The following is a 24,105-nucleotide window of genomic DNA, read 5'->3' as shown; positions in this document are numbered from 1 at the left end:
AACTATTGTTAGGTGATTGTAGTCAATTCCAGACTTCTCCAAAACTAATCCTAGGGGAACTCCCACCCAAAAGTCACTCAGGAGTCTTGCGGATGCCTGTGACTTCCAGCTGGAGGATTTGCTCCAAGCTTCAGAGAGCCAGCAGCATTTTTGGTGTTGGTGACTTGACTACTGTGCACCATTTCACTTTAAAATAGGATGTGAGAGCAATTTGGATCACATCAGTATCAATAAGGAGCTTTCAGTTGATTTCAGCACTCAAATTGTGTAGATATTCATTTGTGTACCAGAAGCTTCAAACAATATGGCCCAGACTGTTACTGAAAATATAGTTTTACATGTAAGAAGGAATCAGTTTTAAAAATCTAGTTCATAGGGCACTCTGCAAAATGTCATGTACAATTAGTGACAGTCAAGTCAGAAAAGGTTTGGAAAGGTGGCTTAAAATATGTTACCTTCCTGTCCTTTATCTCTTTGTATCTTGGTTGTTCCAGTTTGCAGTTTTCTCAGTTCTCCTAAACAGTCCTTTCCTCTGTATTTAACCTATATGCTAGAGGTTTTATTTTCATGTTCTTAACTTGATTTATGGCTCATGTTTATTCATCAGCTATACCAGATTGTGAAATATAATTAACTATTTCAAGAATATTGTGGCATTGGAAACTAGTAACCACTGTTAGAAACTTGTATTGCAATGATTCCTTTCTCCCAGAATCACTGGTTTAGCAAAATTATCTCAATTGGCTTACACAATTCTGCTTGCTAATATCCCAGGTAGGCTTTTTGTGCTGGGTACAATGCGTATTGATGGAGGGGAAAGCTGAAGAAGAATAGACTTGGGTAATTATTCACTACCTAAAGTCTTGCCTGCCCAGCAAAGTGAGTTCTGTTTCCAGTTGCCACCTCTCAGACTTTGAGTTTCCGTGATATTTCTGCAACAGAAACACTCAGCCCTCTGTCCTCTAGCATCCAGCGTTACGCAGCAAAGCCAATTGAAATGCTCTTGCTACCCCTTGTGGCAGTGATGCGACATGATTTGTGTTTGCTCATCCCTGTGCTGGCTGCCTCCTCTTCACATCTTGAGTCTGCATGTGTCACTGGAAGTGGGAACTCAAAAGAAAATGAAACTTCTGTTCATTGACATAGACTGCTCATCTTGCCCAAAACACACTGTAGGAACAGCTGCACCTGCAAATCTCCTGTCAGTGTGGGAACACTGAAGACAGGGGAAGGACGCACTTGTAGAATACAATCAGAAAAACGTTTTTGTAGCATTGGTGGATATTTTGAAGGCAGAATTCATCTTTCTTAGACTCAATAGCAATACCTCAACACTTTTAACCCCTGTTTCTTCTGCTGCTAGTGAAGTGCCTTTCTAGACTAGGACTACCTTAACAGCTGCCTGCAGGAAGCATATTAATTGTGTCTGTCTGTGTATTTATTTAGTTGTTTTATTTGAGTCTCTGCTCTAAAAGACTGTGACCATACGAAATCTTCTTTGTCCCTTCCCCTTTTTCTTTAGTCTTCACTCAGTATTTCTCATCTCTTCTTCCACTATTTTCCTCAATTTTTTGCCTTTTAATTCTTACTTGTGTAAGTTACACTTTGCCAATGTTTTTCCAGGTGTTCCTGAAGCAAAAGTTACTTGGTTTAAGAACAAGGTCAAGCTGTCCTCTACTCACTATCTGCATGATGGATTGCTGCTAATAGCAAATGTTTCTCTATCAGATCAGGGGTTATACTCCTGTAAGGCAGCCAATCTTCATGGTGAAGTAACTGAAAGCTCCCAGTTGTTGGTTCTTGGTAAGTCCAGGTTATTTTGGTATTTTGAAATTGCAACAATAATAATGTAGCTAGTGGCACATACGATGGCAGAACTAATCAGATGTTGTGGAAAGAGGAAGTGGCATGCAGACTGCCCTGTTCTAAGAAAAGCATCCATCTCCATTTGTACTCTGGGCAGCATCAACTGAAGCAAGGTGGTGGTAAAAGGAGGGTGTTTAAGGACAGGGATTGCACCTCCCAGTCCCAAGATACTCAGAATAACTCTTTCAGACTTGCTAGCTAAAAAAACCATTTATTAGCCATCAAGTAACTACAGTGACGTTAAAGTGACTATCTTAAAATGAGAGTGGTGCCACTTTTTCTCTGTGCTCTGTCTCTGCTGAGCAGTTTTTCCATTAAAGGCTGCATGATATTGACCCACTTCACAACAGGTGCATAAAACCAATGCACTTCTAAAAAGTACATCCCAAGTTCAGTGAATGGCGAATTTTACTTTCTCTTGTGTTTTTAAGTGCCAGACAGAAAGCCCATCTGGGTGATTTGAAAGAGAGTGGTACCTGTGAAATAAGAGTGGAAGCGGTACCTGGTGGGAAATGGAAGTGTGGGAAAAGCATTTCCTTTCTTAGTAACTCATCTTCTATCATTTCTGCATGCCTTGCATATGAATGGTCCAGACAGAATTTTTTAGTACTTTAGTAGTGGATTGGGTGGTGAAGGCTCAAATTTTGAAACCTATCCCCCACAACTGGGCAACACCATTAGACATCCACTACAGCTCTCATCTTTCATAACTAGTGGACTTCCAGAGGATGTATAACAGTGAGATTTCTCTGTTTCACAGACAATACTATAGTGAATTTCTCCTACTAATCCAGACTGAGTCTAGAATCTCAGACTAAAAAAATAATCTGAAAAAAAAATCAGCTGAGTTTCAGCTTTTAAATAAAGACTCACAGATGATCTCTAAATTCTTTTCTGATCATTATAATTGGCTTAGCTTTTAAAGATGGTAAGTTACTGTGAGTTATGCAAGCTGCTTATGTTTGTAATTAAATTACTTTTTTAGCTCCTTGATGGAACAGGATAGTTCAGGCATCCTTGACCTGTACTCCTGGTACTGAGTGCTATCAGCAGTAGAAAACTTGCATAATGTGTGCCATGATCTAATTGAAAGGGGATTAAGCCCCTATTAATTTCAATCAAATATCACATCATTTTCATGACAAACAGAATTGGGAATACTAGGCATTACCTCAATTTTTAAAATAGCATTGTGATTAGCAAATAACTAAATCCTGAAGTTCTCAGCATAGACTGATCCTCTTGAGCTCTGAACTCTTAGTCCTTTGGAGTTCTGCCTAAGCATACCACAGTATCTGGCAGCATTATAACAATGTTTAATTAGGGCTTGATTCAGGTTGTAGCAGACACTAACATTTTTTCAGTAATTGTCATGAGCCTTTGATTTTATTTCTATGCTTGTATACATTTCCTTTTTCTTCCAAGCTGCTGTTATCTCCTGATGCCATATAACTCTATCACATATGCATAGGGTCAACCAGAATGCTGTGGTAGCCTTCAAAGATAATTTATTTTAGTTTGTGGTCATTTTGATCCAGTTGTTATTTTAGTAATTTCTTCAGCACCTTACCTAACATGAGGCAAAATTTCAGTAGTTATCCAAAGTTGTTTAATCTGCCCCTCTGAAATGGCAGTGTTGCAGCACAGTGAAAATTGCAGCAGTATCTGTGAGGGGAGGGGGGATGAGAGAAGAGGAAGGGTCTATATCCCAAGATGTTTTCTGCTGTAGTGTTGCTCATCACTTCATTCTCTCAATCTGTTAACAGAGCCTCCACGGCCTCTTCCTTACCTAGAAGACTTGACAGCAGTGCTTAGCAGTGCTGGGCCCAGCACCCAATCAGTGCTGACTTCTCCTTCAGGAACAAAACTGACTGTCAGTCCAGGGGTCTCTGCTCTCATAGGTAAGTCAAGTGCTTTAAGATTTTTAGATTTTAATGTCTTTACAGTTTTTATTACAGTTACGTATCTGGTTAACCATTGCCTTAAGGATTTGGTTATCCAGACATGAGTGCTGAGACAAAAGACATCAAACAAATACTTCATTGTGAGTCATAATCACTGCCAAGTATTTGTTAGACCTCAGCAACTAATTTTTAAAAGGAAGGTACTTTAATTAGTCCAAAGCTGGATGCAGAATAAGTATTCCATGGTACCACCCTTAATATATATACAGCACCCTGTAAAAAGCGGTCCTTGCCCTGGGGAGCTGACAATCTTACTCAACACGAAGACATGGCAGACTGGTGTGCTATTTGTTGTAGAAGAAGTAACATTGGTGGCTCTGTTTCCATTTTCCTTCTACATTTGGGTAGTTGTCTTGCTATATGCCTGCTACTCATGCTGCATATCCTTCTTCAGAACTTTTTCATAGTTTTGCCTATCCCCGTCTACATGTTTTGGTATTGCAAGCTCTCTGTTTTAATCTGTTCATTTTATTCCTCTTTCTTATTTCACACAACCAGTGTTTGCATGAAGCCATATAAGGAAATCATCCCCAATGAATGCTTTTCTTTTCATCTTTTTCTGCCTTGCATATATCTTCACCCTCTTTACACAGCAAGTTATTTTACAACTTGTAAACTCCTTTCAGATCTGTGGAGGTGATTTGTTTGCAAAGAGATTATAATTATTTTCTAAATTTCAGGTTTTATTTATTTTATTATTTCATTTCACAGATGCTTTGAAACTTACTTTATTGTCAGGCTCAGATAGGCAAACAGCTTCCCTAATGAACACATTACTGCATAGCATGAAAACTTGCCATCTCCTACAATTTCAGATCTACCTTTTCTCCTTTTAGTGGTAGGGATCTGAAACTTTTAGCAAGGGTTCTGCAGATGTGGTATCCAGAGTGTTAATACATCTCTGCACCTTCCAAAGCATTTTTTTCCTTACATTTAAAAGCATTTTTAAGATTTTGTTTTCACAATGGAGACATTCTGTTTATGTTTTTAGTTTTGTGTGGTTTACTTTTCCATACAACTGCATACATTTGCAATGGCTTTTAGCCTGCAGCTCTGGATTACATTTCTGCTTGCACAAAAACTGCACTGAAATAGTCCTCAGTGGGGAAAATACCATAGGTATTTATTAGCAGAAAATAAATCATTTGAGTATGGTTTTATTGTGCTCACTGATTGAAGACTGGGTCATATTCTTGTTTCATCCATTTCCTCTCAGATTTCCAAAAAAGAGGTCTTGAGGAGTTTCAGGGTTTTTTACTGTTTAAAAGCAGTAATTGAATGACAAAGGGTGTTCCGCACTGCCTATATGCAACCATGTCCAAATCAATTTCATTTGGCTATGTCACCCTGTACCCTGCTGTTTCACTTCATGGGCAAAGAAATTCCATGGATTTTAATTGCAAAATAACAAACCGTTTTCATTCTTGAGGCAGTTCCCTCAACTTCACTGGGGTTTTAGTGGTTTGAATTTGAGCCTTGTTATTATTCAAACCTAGGAAAATCTTCTGAGATATTTTTTCTAACAAAAAAATAAGCATGGAATGGGCTATCTAGTCAATTAGAAAGTTGTCCATTGATTCTTTCCATTCTACCACCCACCCAATCAACTTTAATCCTGCCAAGTCTTCCATCTTTTATTATGTTGAGGTGTTGGCTCTACATTCTCTGGAGGTCCCGTGTAAGAACTTTGGGTATATCAATTGCTGTGTGTAAGATCCTTTGTCTGTGCTTGTTAGGCACCAGTATCTCATGTGACTCAAAAAGCTTTGAAATAGACAGCTTTGAAAAGCTTTGAAATTGGAAATCTAGGCATATGAGGATTTGTTGAGTAGCAAAGGAAAACAGGATATGTATGAAGGAATGGAGTGAAATGCAAAGGAAATGAGCTATAATTAAGCTCTGGGTAAACATTTTATTTATAGGAGTTAAGGACAATAAAGGTGAAAAATTATGTTAGAAGTCATGCATGGGTTTCCCAAAATTTAAGAAAAATGGGAGTCAAAACTTCATTAAATACTGATTTCATGCCTTGGGAGCTAAAAAAAAATACAAACAGAAAATATTAACACAGCAATGGAAGTCTAAAGCTGCAAACAAGAACTTGTTTGGACATTAAAAGCTGTATCAAATATTTAAAAATTGATAAACTGAGATGCAAGGAGAGAAACAGAATTTCCAGATTGTCATACATGCTATACACTGTCTTTCACAAAGTCGATTTGTGCAATGCTTCCACCATCATTTCAGTCATGTGAAAGTATTAACTTGCCGTCTGGAATCATCTACTATGAGTTTCTTCTGCTTAAATTTCAGGGAGGTTGCAGAAGATAAAGATCAGTGTCATAACACAGATATCAGGAGGTTTTCCTTCTCATTGCAAGGGTCATTGTGCAGTCATTTATGTGCCTTCATAATAAAAGTCGAGGAAACTATCTGTTAAAAGACCCATGCCCTGCTGAACAGAGTCAGCAACATTTTTATCTTATATTCTTCTTTTGCTCCTGAAATTTTGAGATTCCAGCCAGCTTTCTAGACCTAGCTCATCATCCAGTTGAAGAGCATGATGTGGATGGTGGCTTACACAGGTTGATTCTTACCCTGCTCCTTAACAAATGTTGAAAATATGTGCGGAGTACTGCAGTCTTCCCCAGTCCTCACATTCATTGTCAGGTTGTGTAACAGACACTTGTGTGTTATCTGCAGATCACACACCTGAAGGACAGAATTATCCCCAAAGCAAAGCTAGAACACCCAGGAGCTTAGAAATATTTCTGGGTATTACAGTAGTGCAAACTGACAATCAGTGATGAGCTGTCATGCACATTCTGATGTTCTTGGTTCATGGTAGACACACAAAAAAGACTTTACATTACATAGAAGATAAAACACAGTTGATTTCTGAAGTGAGACATAATATACATTGCTCTGGAAAGTTTTCACATTTGATCTTAATCTTAAGGTTTCTGGTTTTTGGGACTTTTTAAATTTTAATTACAGTTTTCCTGAATGTTGGTGATGAAAATATTATAGGAAACACCACTCTTTTCACAACAGAACAAGTATTTTGTTTGTCATTTGATAAGAATTTTTGGGTTTTTAAATTATTCATGTTCATTTGACCTCTGTCAGTTCTGATTACTTCATGATGTTATCTTTTGGAATTAAAGGAACCTCCTAAACTCATATATTTCCAGTAGTTTATCTGTGCTAAAGTATCAATGATTTTTTTTACACAACTCCTTAGACACATTTCCATGAGTCTTCAGCTTTGTAAATGTTAATACTGGCAGAAACCAATGTTGTATGACCCAGTGTTCCTGACTCATAACACTCCTGCAGAAAAGGCTTTGAGCCTATCAAAAATACTTTTTTTCACTTGGGTTCAATATTGTTATTTCCTGTATTTGAATATAATTCAGTGGGAAACTCTGAGGGTCTTACAAATCCTTGTGGAGATTCACGACAACTTCTCATATATGTTGTATTATTATTGGAGACCAGTAATCAGCAGACTTGGCAAAAGACATAAAATATTACTTAAAAATATGTCCTTGTTTCAGCACTGAAGAATATGGAGTGTGTTATAATTGTGTTGCACAGTGAAAGATGAAGCTTTAATGACTTTGACATTCATACATTAGTTATTGAGAATTTTTGCAGGAACATTGTTTTCAGAATGAGTACTTCTAGGGATATGAACATGTGGTACTCCCTGTAAAAATTCAGACTGAAGTAAAGAGGGCAGAAGGAAAATGTTACTTTAGGGAATCTGATAATACAAAGTAATGGGGGAAAGAAAGCCTAGGCAATTATTTGAATCTGGTTCGCATCCCTCCTTACTTGTAAGGGATACTGAAAGTTACTGTGAAGATCACAAAAAAAAGTATTTTTCTAATACCAGAAAAGTACAGTCAATTTTAAATAAATAAATAAATAAATAAATAAATAAATAAATAAATAAATAAATAAATATCTACAGCTGTACCATATTTATCATGTTCTTCTCAATTACTTTCTTATTTACTCACTACACAAATCAGAACATGATTTTACTGTCAACACTGAAAACATAGTCCTAAAAAGCAGGTTTCTTTCTGGTTTTATACCTTATCCCAAATGACCACAGAATTAGAGAAGCTTTGCTGCCAATTTCACTACTGCTTTAGAAGATGACCAGCTGCACAAAAAAGTCTTGTTCTGCAAATATCAATATTTGAAATTCAGCTGTTTTTAAGACAAAGTGACAACAGAAACTTTTCACTTTAAAAGACAAAGGATTTCTCTGCACCAAATTTACTGTATTTCACTCTCATTTTTCTTTTACTGGCAGTATCATATCCTACTCATTTCCTAGTACAGCTGCTTAGGTTCCCAGAAGATCACCCAGAAAGAAGAATCAAAAAAGAGTCACCTTTCTTGCAACAGCCTTACGAGTATGAATAAATTATTTATTTAAAAGGTCCAACTGCCTTGGAACCAAAACCCAAAGTTCAGGTTGGGGTCAGGTATTTTATTATTTCAGAGGGGATCTCTTCAAGTCTGTGACTAGTACTTGCCAGTGGGTTTTTCTGGGCATGACAGTGGACAGAATAAATCAACCTAGAGATTTTTGAATGTTCTTGGGTGCATTATAGTACCCAAGCTCTGCAAATGTACAGCTGACTACATTTGGAGAAGATCCTGATCAGACAGATAGACTAATGTAAGGATGAAACTCTTTCAAGCAGAGCCAGAGAAGTCAATGCTGCAATTGCTTGCAGTACTGTGCCATTACATCTGGCTCTGCTAGGACTAACACTTGTTCAAAATCAGTGTGAAAAGTAATAAATTATCCCAATGAACACAACTGATCTCATAAGTACAAATTTCTTTCAATGTTTGGGGATATACTTGGGAGCAAGAGTATATCTTCTTGAAAGCATGTTTTCTTGTAATTCCCGGTTGGTCTTGCATGCTGTACCATGAGCCTGTTTTAAATTTTCCTATATTTGGGAATTATTGCTGTATTAAAATTTGAAGCAGAAATTAAAAATAATTTGCAATCTGCACAAAGCCAGCAAAAATAAAATTCATGAGGAATTACTGCTGAACTGAAGTCTATGCTATATTTAATGAAAAAGACAGCTGCAGAAGCTGTGCAGTAGGATTCAGACAAAATCATTACTATCTGAGAAGTTATTTTGCACAGTCATTTTTTCCTCCTCATTCTCTGTAATAAATTGGCCATCACATTTGAAAAGAAGTTCTAATGTTAAAGAATTTTTTTAGCAACTTTATTTGATATTATGTCTAGTGTGATGAGGATAAAGTGCCAGGTACATTTATGGGATACTCTGTCCTTTTAATTGTGTTATCTGTTCCTTTCAGTTTTTGTCTCGGTGAAAAGTCTGCCTTGTCACAATATTTGTGAGAATTCCCAGATAGGTGCATAACCTTTCTGTAAAGGCAAGAATTGAAATTAATATAAATATTATGGCATTATCTTTTCATTTAATTTCCTAATCAGATACTATCACATTGATTGCATCCTAAATATTGTATAAAGTTCATAGAGTGTTGCAGTATCTTCCTTCTACAGCAAAGTATAACAGACTATGTCAGACTACACTGTAGTATTATATTGACATGTGAGGCTTTTCTTTTGCATATACACACTCATATATTTGGGTTAAAAATTACATGATGATACCTCTGAATGGTTGAACATTTTGACTACACTAAAACAGTGTTTGTTTTTCAGGCAATCAGACACTAGTCCAGCCACTGCCAAGCTCTGAACACAGGGTCAAAGGAGTGATGTTCTCTAGCTAATCCACTGCTTTGAGGTTTTTTTCCTGCCTGCTGTTTTGTGCCATGAATGATCTAATCTGGCAACCACTGATCTACAGTAGTGGAGGAATATGCTTCCATATAAAACAATATCACTGGCCTCTGAGGCAACATCTGCTGAATTTTGGGTTTGTTTTAAGAGTTGCAGCCCTTGAGCTTTTGTCTCTAAGCTTTACCTGAATCACTGACTTAGATTTTTTTTCTAATGAAAGTAGAGCTCCACTACGACAAACCTTGGCAGGTAAATAGGAGTATCAGTCTTGCTGCAGGTGTCCTGATATGGAGACCTCTCATTCTGCCAGCTTCCTTCACACAAAAGATCCTTTAGACTCTTGCAAAATTTGCAATTCATTCTAGAGTAAGTGTTAAGGGACAATGGGATTTCTGACATGTTGACTAAAGGACTTCTCAGTTACAAGCTTCAAAGTTACCTCTCCCTCTATGATAGTCCTCACATCTCTCGGACAGAAGTTACAGCCTCTCTGGAGCAAGCATCACTGGCTTTCCCAAACCTGTCTGCCTGAGATGCTGTTTCAAAATGCAGCAAGATTATGTTGAAATATTGAAGAACTTGTACAGCAGCGCTGACATTTGAAACCTGGTGATTGCATTATGTACCAGCTCTTGCTCTGTCTTTTGTTGAACTCCTTGTGCTGTACTGTTGTTCAGTGCTTGCTCCATGTGTCTCATCTGACTGCTATCTTTCTCCCCTAGGTGGACAGTTAACCTGGAGCTGTGGCAGTGGTGGGGTGGAAGTTTAGTTTAATTCCTTTTCCATTTTTGTCATGAACTTAATAAACCTATCAGTTAGCTTAGGAGTACACTCTATCGATTACTGTAGGCTTTGATTTTTGATTTGCCATTGCTGATTGTATTCAGAACAATCCTTATTAATACATGATTCTCAGTGTGTAGGATTTCTGTTGTCAGACTGTTTTAGGAAACAGCATTAATTACCAGAGCTTGAAAATTCCCTTGCTTTTTAATGGGCCCACCATGTGTCTGTGTACTTGGGAACATTTTTTACAACCACTGTGGGGCTGGGAATGAGCCTGACTCAATTTGTGTTGAACACCATGTGTATTTGCAATGCTATGAAAGTGATATACAATAATAACAACATGTGTGGCATTGGGTAACCAGTTTAGGTATTTTGAGAACTGTTAAAAACTATGTCATATGTTTAGCATAGTATGTTTCAACTGCACCTTTGCAGCCATAAATAGTTATTTTAAATGCCTTCTTTTTTTTTTTAATTGCTACTGTTATCAACTGAATTGGCTTATTTCAAGAATTCCTAAATCTATGGTTTTCCTTGTCTAGCATGAATTCATGTTATTTGTATTGCCTTAAAATTATAAGTAAAAGATGTATTTATACAAACATTAATTATTTATTTTGGGTTTTTTTAGATTCCATTGCTTTTTATAAATTGGATTTCATCCAGTGTGTGAAAGCAATGAGAACTTGTATCTATTCAGATTGATCTGTGGCTTTTCCACAGTTTGTTCTAAGCATATTTTTTCCTCAATTCATCCTTAATCTGATATCTATTTTGAAAGCATACTTTATTTCCTTGAACATAAAGTTTAGGGTGGAAATTCTGTAGTGTTTCAAGTCCTGTAGGAGCATTACATTTATTGCTTTAACACCATGTATTGTGGTCCACAGCTCTTTTCTGTTAAGAGCTCAGTAAAATAACACAGGAATACAAAATCAAAGAAACTACCTGATCTTGACCTGAAGTTTTCACTTGCATTCCATCTTTAATATATATTAGAAACATTGTCTGGGGCTAGTCATCAAGTCAACAGTAAATTAGAGAGTTATTTGTTAGACAAATATGAAGACATGAAAATAATCTGTATTTTAAGAATACCTATTTTAAAGGCAGTGCTTTTTTTTTTTAATTCACATTTTCAAATTTATTTAGTACTTGTAAAATTCAATTGACATTTTTATCATTGCTTTCCATACAGTATCAGGCTGCCAAAAAGAAAAGGAATCCTAAAATCAACATCCTTTGCCCTTGTTTTTATCAGATCTGAAAGTGCAAAACTGGTGTATGTTTTGTATTTTGTTCTCCTAGTATTAGGATCTTAGTCCAGAGCCTTTCTGCAGCTACAGCCATTCAGAAACTGTTGCAAAGGCATAATGGGGAGCTGAATTTGGCCTGGAGTATGCATTTATTCTTTCCTCTCGAGAAACTGTTAGAGTTGTTTGCCTTTCCAAATACCCCATAGTTATCCTTGAAATATTAACATTTCCCCTACTAGAAGATGTCATTTTTATTAGATTTTTGTTTTTATCTCCAGCTTTTGCATATCAGTGGCTCATCCTGAGTTTAAATGAATTCAGAGTCCCAGTAACCTTTGGAAGGGAGGATGAAGGCAATATTTTCTTTCTCTACTAAAGAAGGGCTGAAGGAGAAAGGCCCTCTCATGCCAGAACTTTGACTGCTCAAAATACTCCCAAAAAATGTGTTCCCTGATCATCTTCCCAAGTGTTCCAATACCCAAAAGCTCTGAAATAGTTGTGCTGTCTGGAAACAAAGCCAGTTTTTCCTTCTTAGTTATTATAGAGATAGGTTTTGGGCTTCAAAAGGGTAAAAGAGTCAATGTTACAGGGATTGGGGAAACAGAGATTAATTATTAGTAATCTGATTTAATTGTATTAAAGTTATTTTTGGAAGATGAGAAGGAGGTATTAATCAAACATGGGATTTTATTGTAGTTCTCACTAACTATGCATAAAATACCCCACAACCTATGCATCCATACACATGGTAAATGTGTAGGAATCTGTACTGTGAAATGTAATTGATAGGTATTACTGGTAAAGTTTTACTGTTAAGTAAGAATTACTCGCTGGTGGTTCATATCTAGGCAATAACTTTGGGGAGTTTTCCCCCATATTATTAATTACTAGCTGTTCCTTTAGCTTATATTTTATATATACACTTTGGAAGAAGAAATATTACGTTAGATTAGTAAAATAGTCAGCACTAGGAAGACGATATTGTTTTTCCTGACAATATTTTTTTAAAGAAAACCAACATGAACCAGGACTATCTGTATGCTGAATTCAGGTTCAGTTCCTCTGTGTGTAACATCAAGCTGACATTTCTGCTTTCTGAATTTGCACTCTGCAGCATGCTTGTAAACACAAACAATAAAACCGAGCTCACAGCATGCCCTTTTTAGTTGTCGTGGCTATATGTTGACCTGTAGAAATCACTACACTTATCTTAAAAGACAAGTAAGCTACAAAATAATGGGAATAATCTTGGCGAAAGCCATAGAGCCACTTTTAAAGTTTGTCCATTTCCTCTATATTCCTTTGTCTTCTATTGTTTTAAACGTAGGCATTCTTTAAACTTTGAGGTTAAAACCTTTTATGTCACTCATTTACTTTAAAATGAGTATCTTGGACACTGCATGAGTTATTTTTCAGCATAAGAGTGGTGAAAATGAAACAGCAGGATTAAATAGAGAGTGTACAAAATTAGGGAAAAGGATAAAGCAGCAGAGAATTTTGAGTCTTTGTTGTCAGGAAGGGAGTGTTGGGTAGAGACAACCAAAGATAAAATGCATTAAATCTTGCCAAAGAAATTAAATACCAGACTCTTCACCCTTATAAACATAAGTGGAAAAAAGGGAAGAGGTAAAACCACTGGGGGCAGTTTGCACTCTGCCATTCTGCTTTCCCCACCACCCCTCCCCCCCACACACACTTTTTTTCCTTATTTTAAACATTTATCTGCATTTACCAGTTCATTTCCAGTGCAACTTTGCCATGGTGACTGCTGAGTCTACTGTGTGTGTGTGTCAGTCTTTTGCCACAGAACCCTTGCTCTCTGAAATACCAGTTTCACAAAGTGAATGAGTGCCAAAGAGCAGTTTTATCCAGCCTACACTCTTCCCCACAGTGGATACAGGCAGGGTTTGACAGCAACAGGACTCATGTAGCCACTGCATCAGTGAGCACCCCAGTGGCAGGCAGTTTCTCCCCAGTGCCTAGACCTGCCCCTCAGATTGAAAATGTCTGGGGCATACCACAGGTCATCACTGGCCTTTTCCATCTTGTGTGAGATCTGCTTTATAAGCAAGAGAACTTCAGTTTTGCTGGGCAAAAGAGTATCATAGGAATAGTATAATTGGAGGTATGATTAAACAAAAGGCACAAAAATAAAGACTACAGTAGCCCAGTCCCCTTGTGCTGGTTTACAGGTATAACCAAATTCAAAAGGATTGCAAGAGTTCCTAAATGAAGTAATGAGTTCCTTAAGTCTCAAGGATTTGGCCTTAATGATGTTTGAAAATCAAACTCTTCAGCCTTCCTGAGCAGATTAATGACAATGGTAATTCGTTGTAGGAGCTGTACTTGCCTGATATAAGTTAGTTAAGGTTCTCCTCAGGTGGACAAATGAATGGAAGGGAGAGTAATAATGAAAATGACATGTTGCAGCATCTGTTAATTGTGTAGTGGAGCTACAGAGACTTCATTTCACATCTTCATTTTTCTCAGTGAATAATAAATAGTAATCAAATTACATGGAGATGGCAGTGAAGAAGTATCAACTGATGGATTCTTCCTTCATCTTAGAAGAGTCTTCTCTTTTTAGTATTTTAAATTTGTACTCTTTCCTTTTCTATTCCATTACTTTTGAACAGTGTTCAGGTGAAAGTTGTTGTATACACGTTATGTTTGTTTATGCAGGACAGTTCTTTCAGAATAGATTTTGTATACAATATAGTCACTCATGTACATACATATTAATATAAACAAAACAATAAAAAGCTTTAGTATAACCAACTAACCATCAGAATAGATAGCATTTGCAGAAACTTAGAGACCTTTGATGTCTCAGTGGTATGCATAGCAGTGCAGGACAAGCCTAAACCACAGGCAGTCCTAGTTATATATGGCATCCCTCACATAAAACATTTCTGTCTCCCTACACCTGCAATTGGAGATGGAGTTGGTGGACATGGGTTACACTATGGAAATCACCTAGTTCTTTATTTTTACCCAAGAAATAGGCAAGACAACCTAGTTGTCTTTCCCAAGTTACACAAGTCTTACAAATTTTCTCCAATTCATCATGAAACTGGCAAAGTGTTCAGCTGATATGAGAACCACAGTAAAAAGTGTCTTGTAGGTACACTTCCTTCAGGTCAACAGGCAAAGAAGTCACTGAGAATTTAAATCTCATCATCTGCGCTGGTGATCATAGACCTCACACAATTCTTTAGAACATCATAGGTTTTTCAGTTGCTGTTTTTGGTTGGTTATTACTTAGAGAATTGCCCATTGGTGTGACAAAAAACAACAACAAAAACAACAACAAAACACACAACCCCCCCCCAACCCAACCAACCCTGTAAAGGCTCAGTTTTATCTCTCTGGTTTTTCAATAGGCTTTTTTGTGTAATAAAAATTTCTGACTTTTAATTACACAATAGCAATAAATAATATTTAAGAATGTTTTAAAGAGAGAGAGAGAGAGAGAGAGAGAGAGAGAGAGAGAGAGAGAGAGAGGAAGGTGGTCCTTTGGCTTCCGTAGGAAATTTGGAGACAAAGTTGTGTACATATTGCATGTTCAACCATGGTCCTTGAGTTTTTGCCAGATTTATAACTTCCCTATCTCACTTTCTTCAATACCAAAATGAGAATAATCAAAATATATTATATATGTTCTGATATACATAATTCCAAACTGATCAGAGATTTTCTATATAGCAGATTATCTGGCTTTTGGATTTTATTCTGGATGATGAGAAGGTATTCCTTATTACAGAATTACTTATCATCATGAGAAAATGAGGAGAAAATGGGATGGAATTGACTATTTCCCCTAATTTTGACCACTTCAAAGTATGGACCAAGTTTAGTACTCAGCAGGTTTTTCTCATGTACCTGTTTTTCAGGTTGTGCTGTCGATGGGCATCCAACCCCTAACATCACCTGGCTTTACTCTGGTAAGCCTCTCAGTCTGCGACATCAACTCCTGGCAGCAGGACGGATTCTTCAGATACTCAATGTTAGTGATTTCAGTGATGGTGAATTCAGTTGCCTTGCTCAGAATGAGGCTGGCTCACTCACACAAATAATGTCCCTGGTTATACAAGGTAAGTCTTCTGTTTCAGTCATTTCACCCTGAAAAGCTATTGCCATGGATTTTCCTGTACTGCCTTTCTCATCCTGGATTTCTCCCCTCTGAAACCATCACCACACATATCAAGAAAAAGATGTCTTAATGATTTATTGTCATGAATATAGATTTGCAGGACTTCTAAGTACCTTAAAGTGTCTTAGGTTTTTCTTTACCAAAATGACACCAGGTATTTCTGCCCTGCTGAGCATAAAACACACTTTATGTAATCAAGCTATGCTTATGTTGGGCCTGGGCAATTTGCTTGTCCAGAAATTCAAGACAGAGCCACCAGAGTTTAAACCCCTTAAACTAGAAGCCTCTCTATTAATACACAAAGGTCAGTGTCTTGCAGTCTCTTCTTCCTTGTAAACCCTTCACTTGTAAAACTTCTAGAACTGTTATTGTTAGAGATCTCCTAGAAATAAGACAAAGTTGGTAAAGCCACAGAACACTGGTGCAGCTGGATTGGAACAGAATATGCTGCTTTCAGTGCTCCAGTTGTCAGTGATGGAGAGGTGAAGAATTTAACTATTCCTTCAATTTTGCTATAAAATTTTGAGTGTCTTGCAACTCCCACATTTATCTTCTGGACAGATGATCTGTGTGAACTATCTGGTAAGAGACACAGTGTTTCAGGATCATAGAGTCATAAATACTGCTGGGAACTACAGCTAACCATATCTTCATTAAATAATACACCTTTAAAAATATAGGTGCTTATAGACACCTGGCTTCACTTAACTGCCATACCATGTTATTAACTTTCCATGCCTAATGCTTCTAAGCACCAAAAAAATGGGTTTGTTACACCAAAGGCAGTCAGGGTGCCTTGAATCAGGTGCCTTGCAGGGGTAGGTAGCTCCTTTTCATTGAATCCCTGTGTTTCATCCTCGAGAACATCTTCAACTCTCTTCTTTCTCACTTTTTCAGTTTTTCAGTGTTAACATGCCTCTCCCACACTTCCTGGCAGAGTACAAGTGGTCGGCGGATAAACTGACAGCTTGTTCGGCTTCCTGCGGACACAGAGGGCTGCAGCTGCCCCAGCTGAGGTGCTTACTGGATGGGGCCGAAGTCAACACATCCTATTGTGCTGAGACACCCAAGCCACCTCTGCAGCCCGTCGCGTGCAACAGAAGAGACTGCCCTTCACGGTTCGTCTGTCTCATGTAAAAATATCTTACATGCACTTACAAGGTGTCCTGGAAAGGTTCTTTGTGCAGGGCATCATACCACTGCAGCACTTCTCTGGTGCCTGGTTGGAGAGGACGTGGCTAAATGGGAGTTTTTGAGTGCTTAATCCAGACACTTGGGATTTTGTAGCAATATTTGTGGAAAAGTCTGTCAGTACAAGGGAGAAAAAAAAATCACAGCTTACAATGTCTTGAGTGATTCCAGTCACACCCTGTGTTGGTTATAAATACTATGCCTGGTCTGCATGCACTGAACACATAGAAATTTTGTCAACCGTGAACTGTAGGATCATTTCTTTTTTTGTGTTACACATGGCTTCATAGTCATTTGCCCCAACAATATAACAGACAAGAATCTTAGTTTTGCAGTTATTTTGTGATTTTATTCTGAGTTCTTTTGTTGCCTGAACATCAATATGGGCAGGACTGTACCTGTAGCTGCAGCTGCAAAGAATTCCCTTAGCAAGGTGGAAATATCTTTTGTAAAATGGGTACATCTTATCAGATCTAGTGGGCATGAAGGGGTCTGAGTTCTGCCTCTTTCTGGAGTTTGCTAGCTTGTGCTTGCCTTGGAAATGTAAATTGCTGCCCTACAAGTCCCCTGGTTTTCACTTACTGCTAAACACAAATGAGCCAGGACAGCTTGAAAAACTTCTGGCTACACCTAGGTCTTCTTGTGGCACATCTCAAGTATTGTGCTCAATATTTGACCCCTCACTACAAGAAAGAAGAAGGACAGAGAAGGTGGTGAAGGGTCTGGAGCACAAGTCCCATGAGAAGTACCTGAGGGAGATGAGGTTGTTTACCTTGGAGAAAATGGGGCCTAGGAGACCTTATCATTCTTTACAACAGCCTGAAAGGAGGCTGTAGTAAGGTGGGGGTCAGCCTCCTCTTCCAAGTGAGAAGTGACAAGACAGAAGGAATCAGCTTCAAGCTGTACCACAAGAGGTTTAGGTTGGCTATTAGGGAAAAATCCATCATGGAAAGGGTTGTCAAACTTTGGAACAGTCTGCCCAGGGAAGTGATTTCGTCGTCATCCTTGGACGTATTTAAAAGATGTGTAGATGTGGTGCTTAAGGGCATGGTTTAATGGTGGACTTGGCATTGCTGGGTTAATGACTTGACTTAATGATATTAAAGGTCATTTCCAACATATATGATTCTCTGACTTCACCCTATACTAAGTCTTTTTTTATTTTTTTACACCCTTTGGTGTGAAGAAGAATACATCCTGAGCTCATCCAGAGAGTCGGTGTAGTGTTATGCTCCCTTCATATTAAAAATTGTCCTGCTTCTGCAATTCAGTATCTCCTTAGCTGAGATGTATAAACATGTTTTTCCATATTTTTCATGGTGTTACTCCCTCCTCTCCCTCATTTCCAATGTGGATATGTTACATTTCAGTATACAAGCACTTTAAAGTAGTAAGCATCTCAAGAGAAATTTAGTACAACTTCCCTCATTCAACAGTGATTTGGGACTTGTATTAAAAAAAGACAGTCTGAGCTGAGGCAAGGAGAGATGCTAAGCAGCCTGATGAGAAGTGGCCAGATTCTCCACTCTTGCTGTGTCTTGGGCATGTTGCAAGATTCTACTTAATTACCTTTTAAAATATATTCCTACTCTTCTTTGCAGGCAAATATTTTCTGAGTTGCCAGCTGAGTCATAAGAAAGAAACCAAAAGAGATTTGATGAAATATGAAACACGCTCATTAGCAGCAGTTTTCCTTACTGTTGACAATAAATTCCATGGGAATGGTTTATGTCTTTTTATACCTTTCCTGAATTGTAACACAACCCCAAATCCTCCCTCAGCTCCTGAGAAACTGCTGAGATTTAAGCTTGGAAATAAAAGTTGATTGACATGCAGACCAGAGCTTTATTAGCAGTGCGGAAATTGCAGGTTCAACCTCACCAAACTGCATGAAAAAGTACCAATATTCTTATTTTCCAGGTCGGGAATATGTTTGTTTATACTTGTTTCTGTGACTGCTGGAGTTAATCACCTGCAGAAGACAGAAAAATAGAAATGGATGTTTCTCCATGGGCATGGAGAATGCCGATTGCCTATTTTGTAAAGTAATCATTAACACTGTTGGTGAGGGATGTGATGGCAGTATTTTACTCCCATAACCACAAAGTATCCAGAAAGTTAATGAAGCAAACTTCTGACTTGACCATAAAACTGTTCAGAAAACTAACAGTCAGCTGCATTCTCCCTATTCCTACCTAACGCTTTCCCAAACCTGACTGTATGAGTGTTTCATCTTATGAGACTTACAATGACAAAATGTATTAGACTACTATTTTCTATTATTTACAGACTTGTAGCTAGTAGGACTGGATTTTTTAGATGCCAGTACACAGGGATTCAGAGCCTCAGCTAGTGAATGCATGGTCTGAGCTTAAGGGGAAAGAAGAAGAGTGTCCTTCCTTCCCTGGGCTAACTGTTGCTGAGCAATGTTAAGGCTTTTTTGGATTATGCCAGCTGTTAGGGGTGCAACAGAGGAGGCAGACACCAGATGGACCTAGCAGGCTTTTGGCTATTCTCTCACAACAAGTTTGAAGTGGCCTGTCAGCTACTCCAGCAATTACACAGAGATAGTTTTCTCTACTAAGGAGTGATACTGGGCTGGTCCTAGAATTGTGACTGTAGCTTGTAACCAAGGCCTCCATGGCACCATGGTGTAAGAGCAGACTTCCCATACAGCTCCTGTGCCAGCACTACAGGTAATTGCCAAGCCTCTAAAAACAGTTTTAGGGTCTAGAAAATTAATTCTGGGCCCAGAGAGCCTTGAGAAAGACAAATCAATGAAAACTTTGCAGTTTTCTCAGCTTTCATCCTCTTAACGGTTTTCAGTGAAGACTATGTGAGGCTGAGACATTCAGATGTTCCAGGATCACACCCTAAAATGAGCCAACCCACTGTTTCCTGTCTTTGTTCCCACTGATAAAGACCAAGGATCCTCCAGACAGTGGCACATGCCTGCTCCCTGACCTGTTCTCTTTCCTCTCACAGGTGGATGGTAACATCCTGGTCTCCCTGCACACGGAGCTGTGGTGGAGGCATACAGACACGGCGAGTGACATGCCAGCGCCTGACAGCGAAAGGCAGCTCTGTCCCAGTGGCAAGCGAGGCTTGTGCCCTGGTGTCCAAGCGCCCTGTGGACACACAGAACTGTAACAGGCAGCTCTGTGTGGAGTGGGCAGTCTCCTCCTGGGGCCAGGTGAGGACCAAAGTAGCATTCCAAGGACAGTCCCTTAGTATGGGCTAGGAAAAAGAGACAGAAAATGAAGGTAATGATTTTTCAACCCAGAATCCTTAGGTTACAGTTTGCAGACTTTTGAGGCAACTGCTAATCTGTTCAGCTCTTTCTTTCTATATATGATGCACACCCTGCTTGGATTTCTGTAGCTTCTCACAATGACTAGAAATGCTGTTCACTAACAGGGCTTTTCCTGCAGACCCCATGTCCTCCAGCAGGAAGGTCTGCAGCTCCTTGTTACAGTGATTACTGACCCATCTGGGAAATAGCCCTCTTCAAGTCTTAATCCCCCTTTCCAGCCAGAGCGAGTGCTTCAGTCTAGGCTGGCTGGAGTCAGGATTGATGATTGTGATAAGGTTCAAAGTAGGAGGACTATACAATAATTCAGTTTTGCAAAGTTGCTGATGTTGCCTGAGAATACCAAAAAGTGTGAGCTTTCTTGACTTGCTTCCTGATGAAAGACAAAATGGAGAGTTAAAAGCATTTTCAAACTACTTCCTGCTGCTTTGCGGATCTTCAGATTTTCTCTTTGCAGATTGCGTTGCATCATGTTTGTGTTGGTTTGAAAGGCAAGTGTTCGTTAAGGAAAGCAGGAGCCTGTCTTGAAATGTACAATGTAAACCCCTTCCTCCACATTATAATAATTTTGAAATTAAGGAACTCTCAGGCAAAGACATGGGAATAGGAATAATAGTTCTTTACTAGGAAAAAATTAAAATAAAAGTACAACAATACAAAACAACAAAACACTGACAGAATCAGAATACAACCTGACACCCCGTCAGTCAGGGTGTTTGTAGCAGTCCAATTAAGTGGTGCCTGCAGTCCTCCTGGAGTGACAGATGTGGTTCAGTTGAAGCAGTGGTCCTGTAGAAGGGTGCAGTTTTCTTCCAAAGGTCCAGTGCTGATATAGAAGGGTCTGGTTTTCCTCTGGAATCCAGTGGAAAAAAAGGCTGCCTTAGTATTCCAAATCTCAGTTTTTATCTAGGTAGGAAATGTTTGGCTCTTCCCTCTAGGTGAAGCATCTCACAATGGGATGATGTAATTTTATCAGTCATGCAGTGGGACTCAGTGGCCCATTAACAGAAAATATCTTCCTGGAGGAAGAATGGTTTGTGGAAAAGATAAAGAACATTTCCCCTCCTAGTTTTTAACAGATGGCCCATTAGCAGAGGATATCTCCCATGGAGATAAGGATCACTGTCCCACCTGGTTTTTAACTGATGGTGATAGAATACATACTTTTGGTTACATACTGCTTTGCAAGCTAAGACAATGTTTTTTATAAAAAGGGGTAGTACCGGTAGTAAAAAGTGCCTTCAGCTACTAGAACATGTTATTGTTCATTACTTGAAAGCATCTTCATTTAAATCTTGAAACATGACTGAATAATTACATTACAAGTTAAGCTTGGAATTATCACTTTATATCAAAGAAGAAAATTTTCACTCCCTATGGAATTTCAGGAAAGGACTGGATCATCTTTGCAGAAATCATTATGGGTTAAATTGTTCCTTGTGGTATCATACTCATCTGAGACAATCAGATAGTTTAGAATCAATTTCTGAATTTTAGACCTAATCTCTGTTCATTATCATATAATATATTTTCTGCCTAGCTTACAAAAAAAGGTCAAGTTCCACATGATTACATACTGCCCTATCTCCAAGCCAGAAGACTGTTACACATAGATAAAACACACCATTGGCTCAGTGGATCAATGACCTGCTTGGTAGTATTGTGGGGTATCAGGCTACCCATTGTGCAGGTGTAGTTCACAGTTCACAAAGAAAATAAATAGGCTACCTGCTCCAGCCCTATTTCTAGAGTTAGTTCCTTTCCTTCATTTAATGTTCCTGGCATTTTGTTCTTCACTGTGTGTTTTTAAGCTAGTGACTCAGGCTTGCTGGTGGTGAGGACTGCTAGCCCCTGCCGATATCACAGAAATGCTCCACACACTCCAGTGAATGACATTTCTAGCAGGATATTTGGCTGGAAGTCTGACAGTCACCACTTCTCTCTTGCAGTTGTCAGGGAGGGAAGAAATAGCAGGTGGAAGGGCTTACTATTTGAGGAGTGCATGGTAGTGTGGTACAGGGCTCCTACTGAAGAGGGAGAGGAGGTGGTGGAGGGATTGGTCAGCAGCCATCCCCTGGCAAAATTTCCTGTTTCACACTGATGACCTCTTATTCAAACCTCAGTTTGTTCTTGGATATAATTTCCAGTTACTTAGAAAAACAGTTTCCTAATATCTGATGTAATTTTAAAATAGCGTAAATACATGCTTCATACCTATGCCAAGTTATGTTTTAATCAAAGGAGAGGATTAGTAGAGTTAAGATGAAATGTAATTGTTAAGCTTGAATATGTTAGGATAGCCTCAATTTTGGAGCAAGCTTGCATATCTTTTGTGCTTCTCATGCTTCCTGCTTTTTTTATTGTTCTTCAATGATTTTAAATTATTAAATGGAGTGTAATATGTCCTTGGTTCAATGTGGTCTTAGTTATTTGGCCAATGCACATGATGCAAAATGCACAGTAAAAGTTATGTATTGAGATTTCCTGTAAGGATCATAGGCTCTAGGCTACTGGCATGACAACATTTAATTTCCTCTAACAGATGTATTTAAAATCAAATTATTGAAGAGAAGAGGTAATGAATCTACAGAGCAGATACAGAAATGTAGTTTAAATGCTGCTGGGGGAGATGAGGTAGAGCAAAAAATGACTGCACAGTCAGTCTTCAAAGCCCGCAGAAATCAGCTGAAATCTCAACAGTCTCAGGACGGCAGTATACACTTTATTTCACTAGCAGTTTTATAAACGTGGAACTTGTCCTGTCTTGTACCTCCACTGAGTGAGCCTTCTGTGTTCCCAGTGTAACGGGCCTTGCATTGGACCACGGCTGGCTGTACAGCACCGACAGGTATTTTGCCAGACCAAAGATGGGACTTCTGTGTCATCTGATCAGTGCAGTTCCTTACCAAGGTAGGACATATCTCTTATGTCTGAACATACAAGCCTTTTCAGAGATATTTAATGGACTAGTGACTCACATGAAAACTCAGGGGTTACCCCTATGTAACAAAGAAGTCATGCTGCAACATGTACAGCTATGTGTTATCAGGCTTATAGCCCAGACTTCCCTATTTGTTCCTAGGAGCTTCAGGCCACTTGGCCAAAAACTGCAAAATCTTCCATGCGTCCCAAATCCTGTCTGCAAGGCTGTGCTATATCTTCAAATGGAGCCAGTTTTCTCATTCATTTAAACACAAAATCTAACAGAAAAAAAGGGTCTCCACAGATTTTGTTTTACTGCAGATAAACTCCACTGTCAATGTTGTAAAGATATTTACTTCACATGACACAGTTACGTAAATCATGAATGATCATGACTGCATGTTAATGTAATTGCCTTGTTTGCTCCCACTCATGCCTTTTCACTACCTGTGTGACAAATAGATATGAACCAAGTGTGCCAATACATCTTCTGTGAGAATGTATTGAAAGAAAAAGAAGAGTTTCAGAGAATTGGTTCTGTTCCTACTGGCTGTAAAGCCACAAAAATGTTACAAAGTCTTGGTTGCCAGTCATTTCACCTTTCAGCAGATCTCTGGTTTGTGCCTTGGAGAGGGCATTTCAGCCAAATCCTCAAACAGTTCAAATGGTCATTTGAAATGGTGTTGGTATACCAGTGTGCACACACTGAGGGTCTGGTCTTTGAGAGCAGTTCAAAACTGCTGGCCCCACCTGACAGCTTTTGAAGATCTGATCCACACAGCGCGAATTACCTTTGGGATGTGTAATGTTTGCTGTCCCTCCCTCTCTCCCTC

At 38.6% G+C, this 24,105-nt stretch overlaps 1 protein-coding gene across 1 annotated transcript in view; it reads left to right on the top strand.

Moving 5' to 3' along the window:
* Positions 1 to 24,105, top strand: part of ADAMTSL1 (ADAMTS like 1) — a 385,383-nt gene that overhangs the window by 359,104 nt on the left and 2,174 nt on the right. Inside the window, exons 23-28 of the mRNA XM_062513020.1 lie at positions 1,624 to 1,803; positions 3,633 to 3,767; positions 15,590 to 15,790; positions 16,787 to 16,967; positions 20,026 to 20,233; positions 23,151 to 23,260. Of these exons, the coding sequence (XP_062369004.1) occupies positions 1,624 to 1,803; positions 3,633 to 3,767; positions 15,590 to 15,790; positions 16,787 to 16,967; positions 20,026 to 20,233; positions 23,151 to 23,260 (1,015 nt within the window). The remainder of the gene's footprint in view (positions 1 to 1,623; positions 1,804 to 3,632; positions 3,768 to 15,589; positions 15,791 to 16,786; positions 16,968 to 20,025; positions 20,234 to 23,150; positions 23,261 to 24,105) is intronic.

The sequence above is a fragment of the Cinclus cinclus genome, chromosome Z (assembly GCF_963662255.1).
Source record: "Cinclus cinclus chromosome Z, bCinCin1.1, whole genome shotgun sequence".
Classification (NCBI taxonomy): domain Eukaryota; kingdom Metazoa; phylum Chordata; class Aves; order Passeriformes; family Cinclidae; genus Cinclus; species Cinclus cinclus.
Note: the sequence above shows the minus strand (reverse complement) of the source record. Positions and strands in the feature narration are given on the sequence as shown.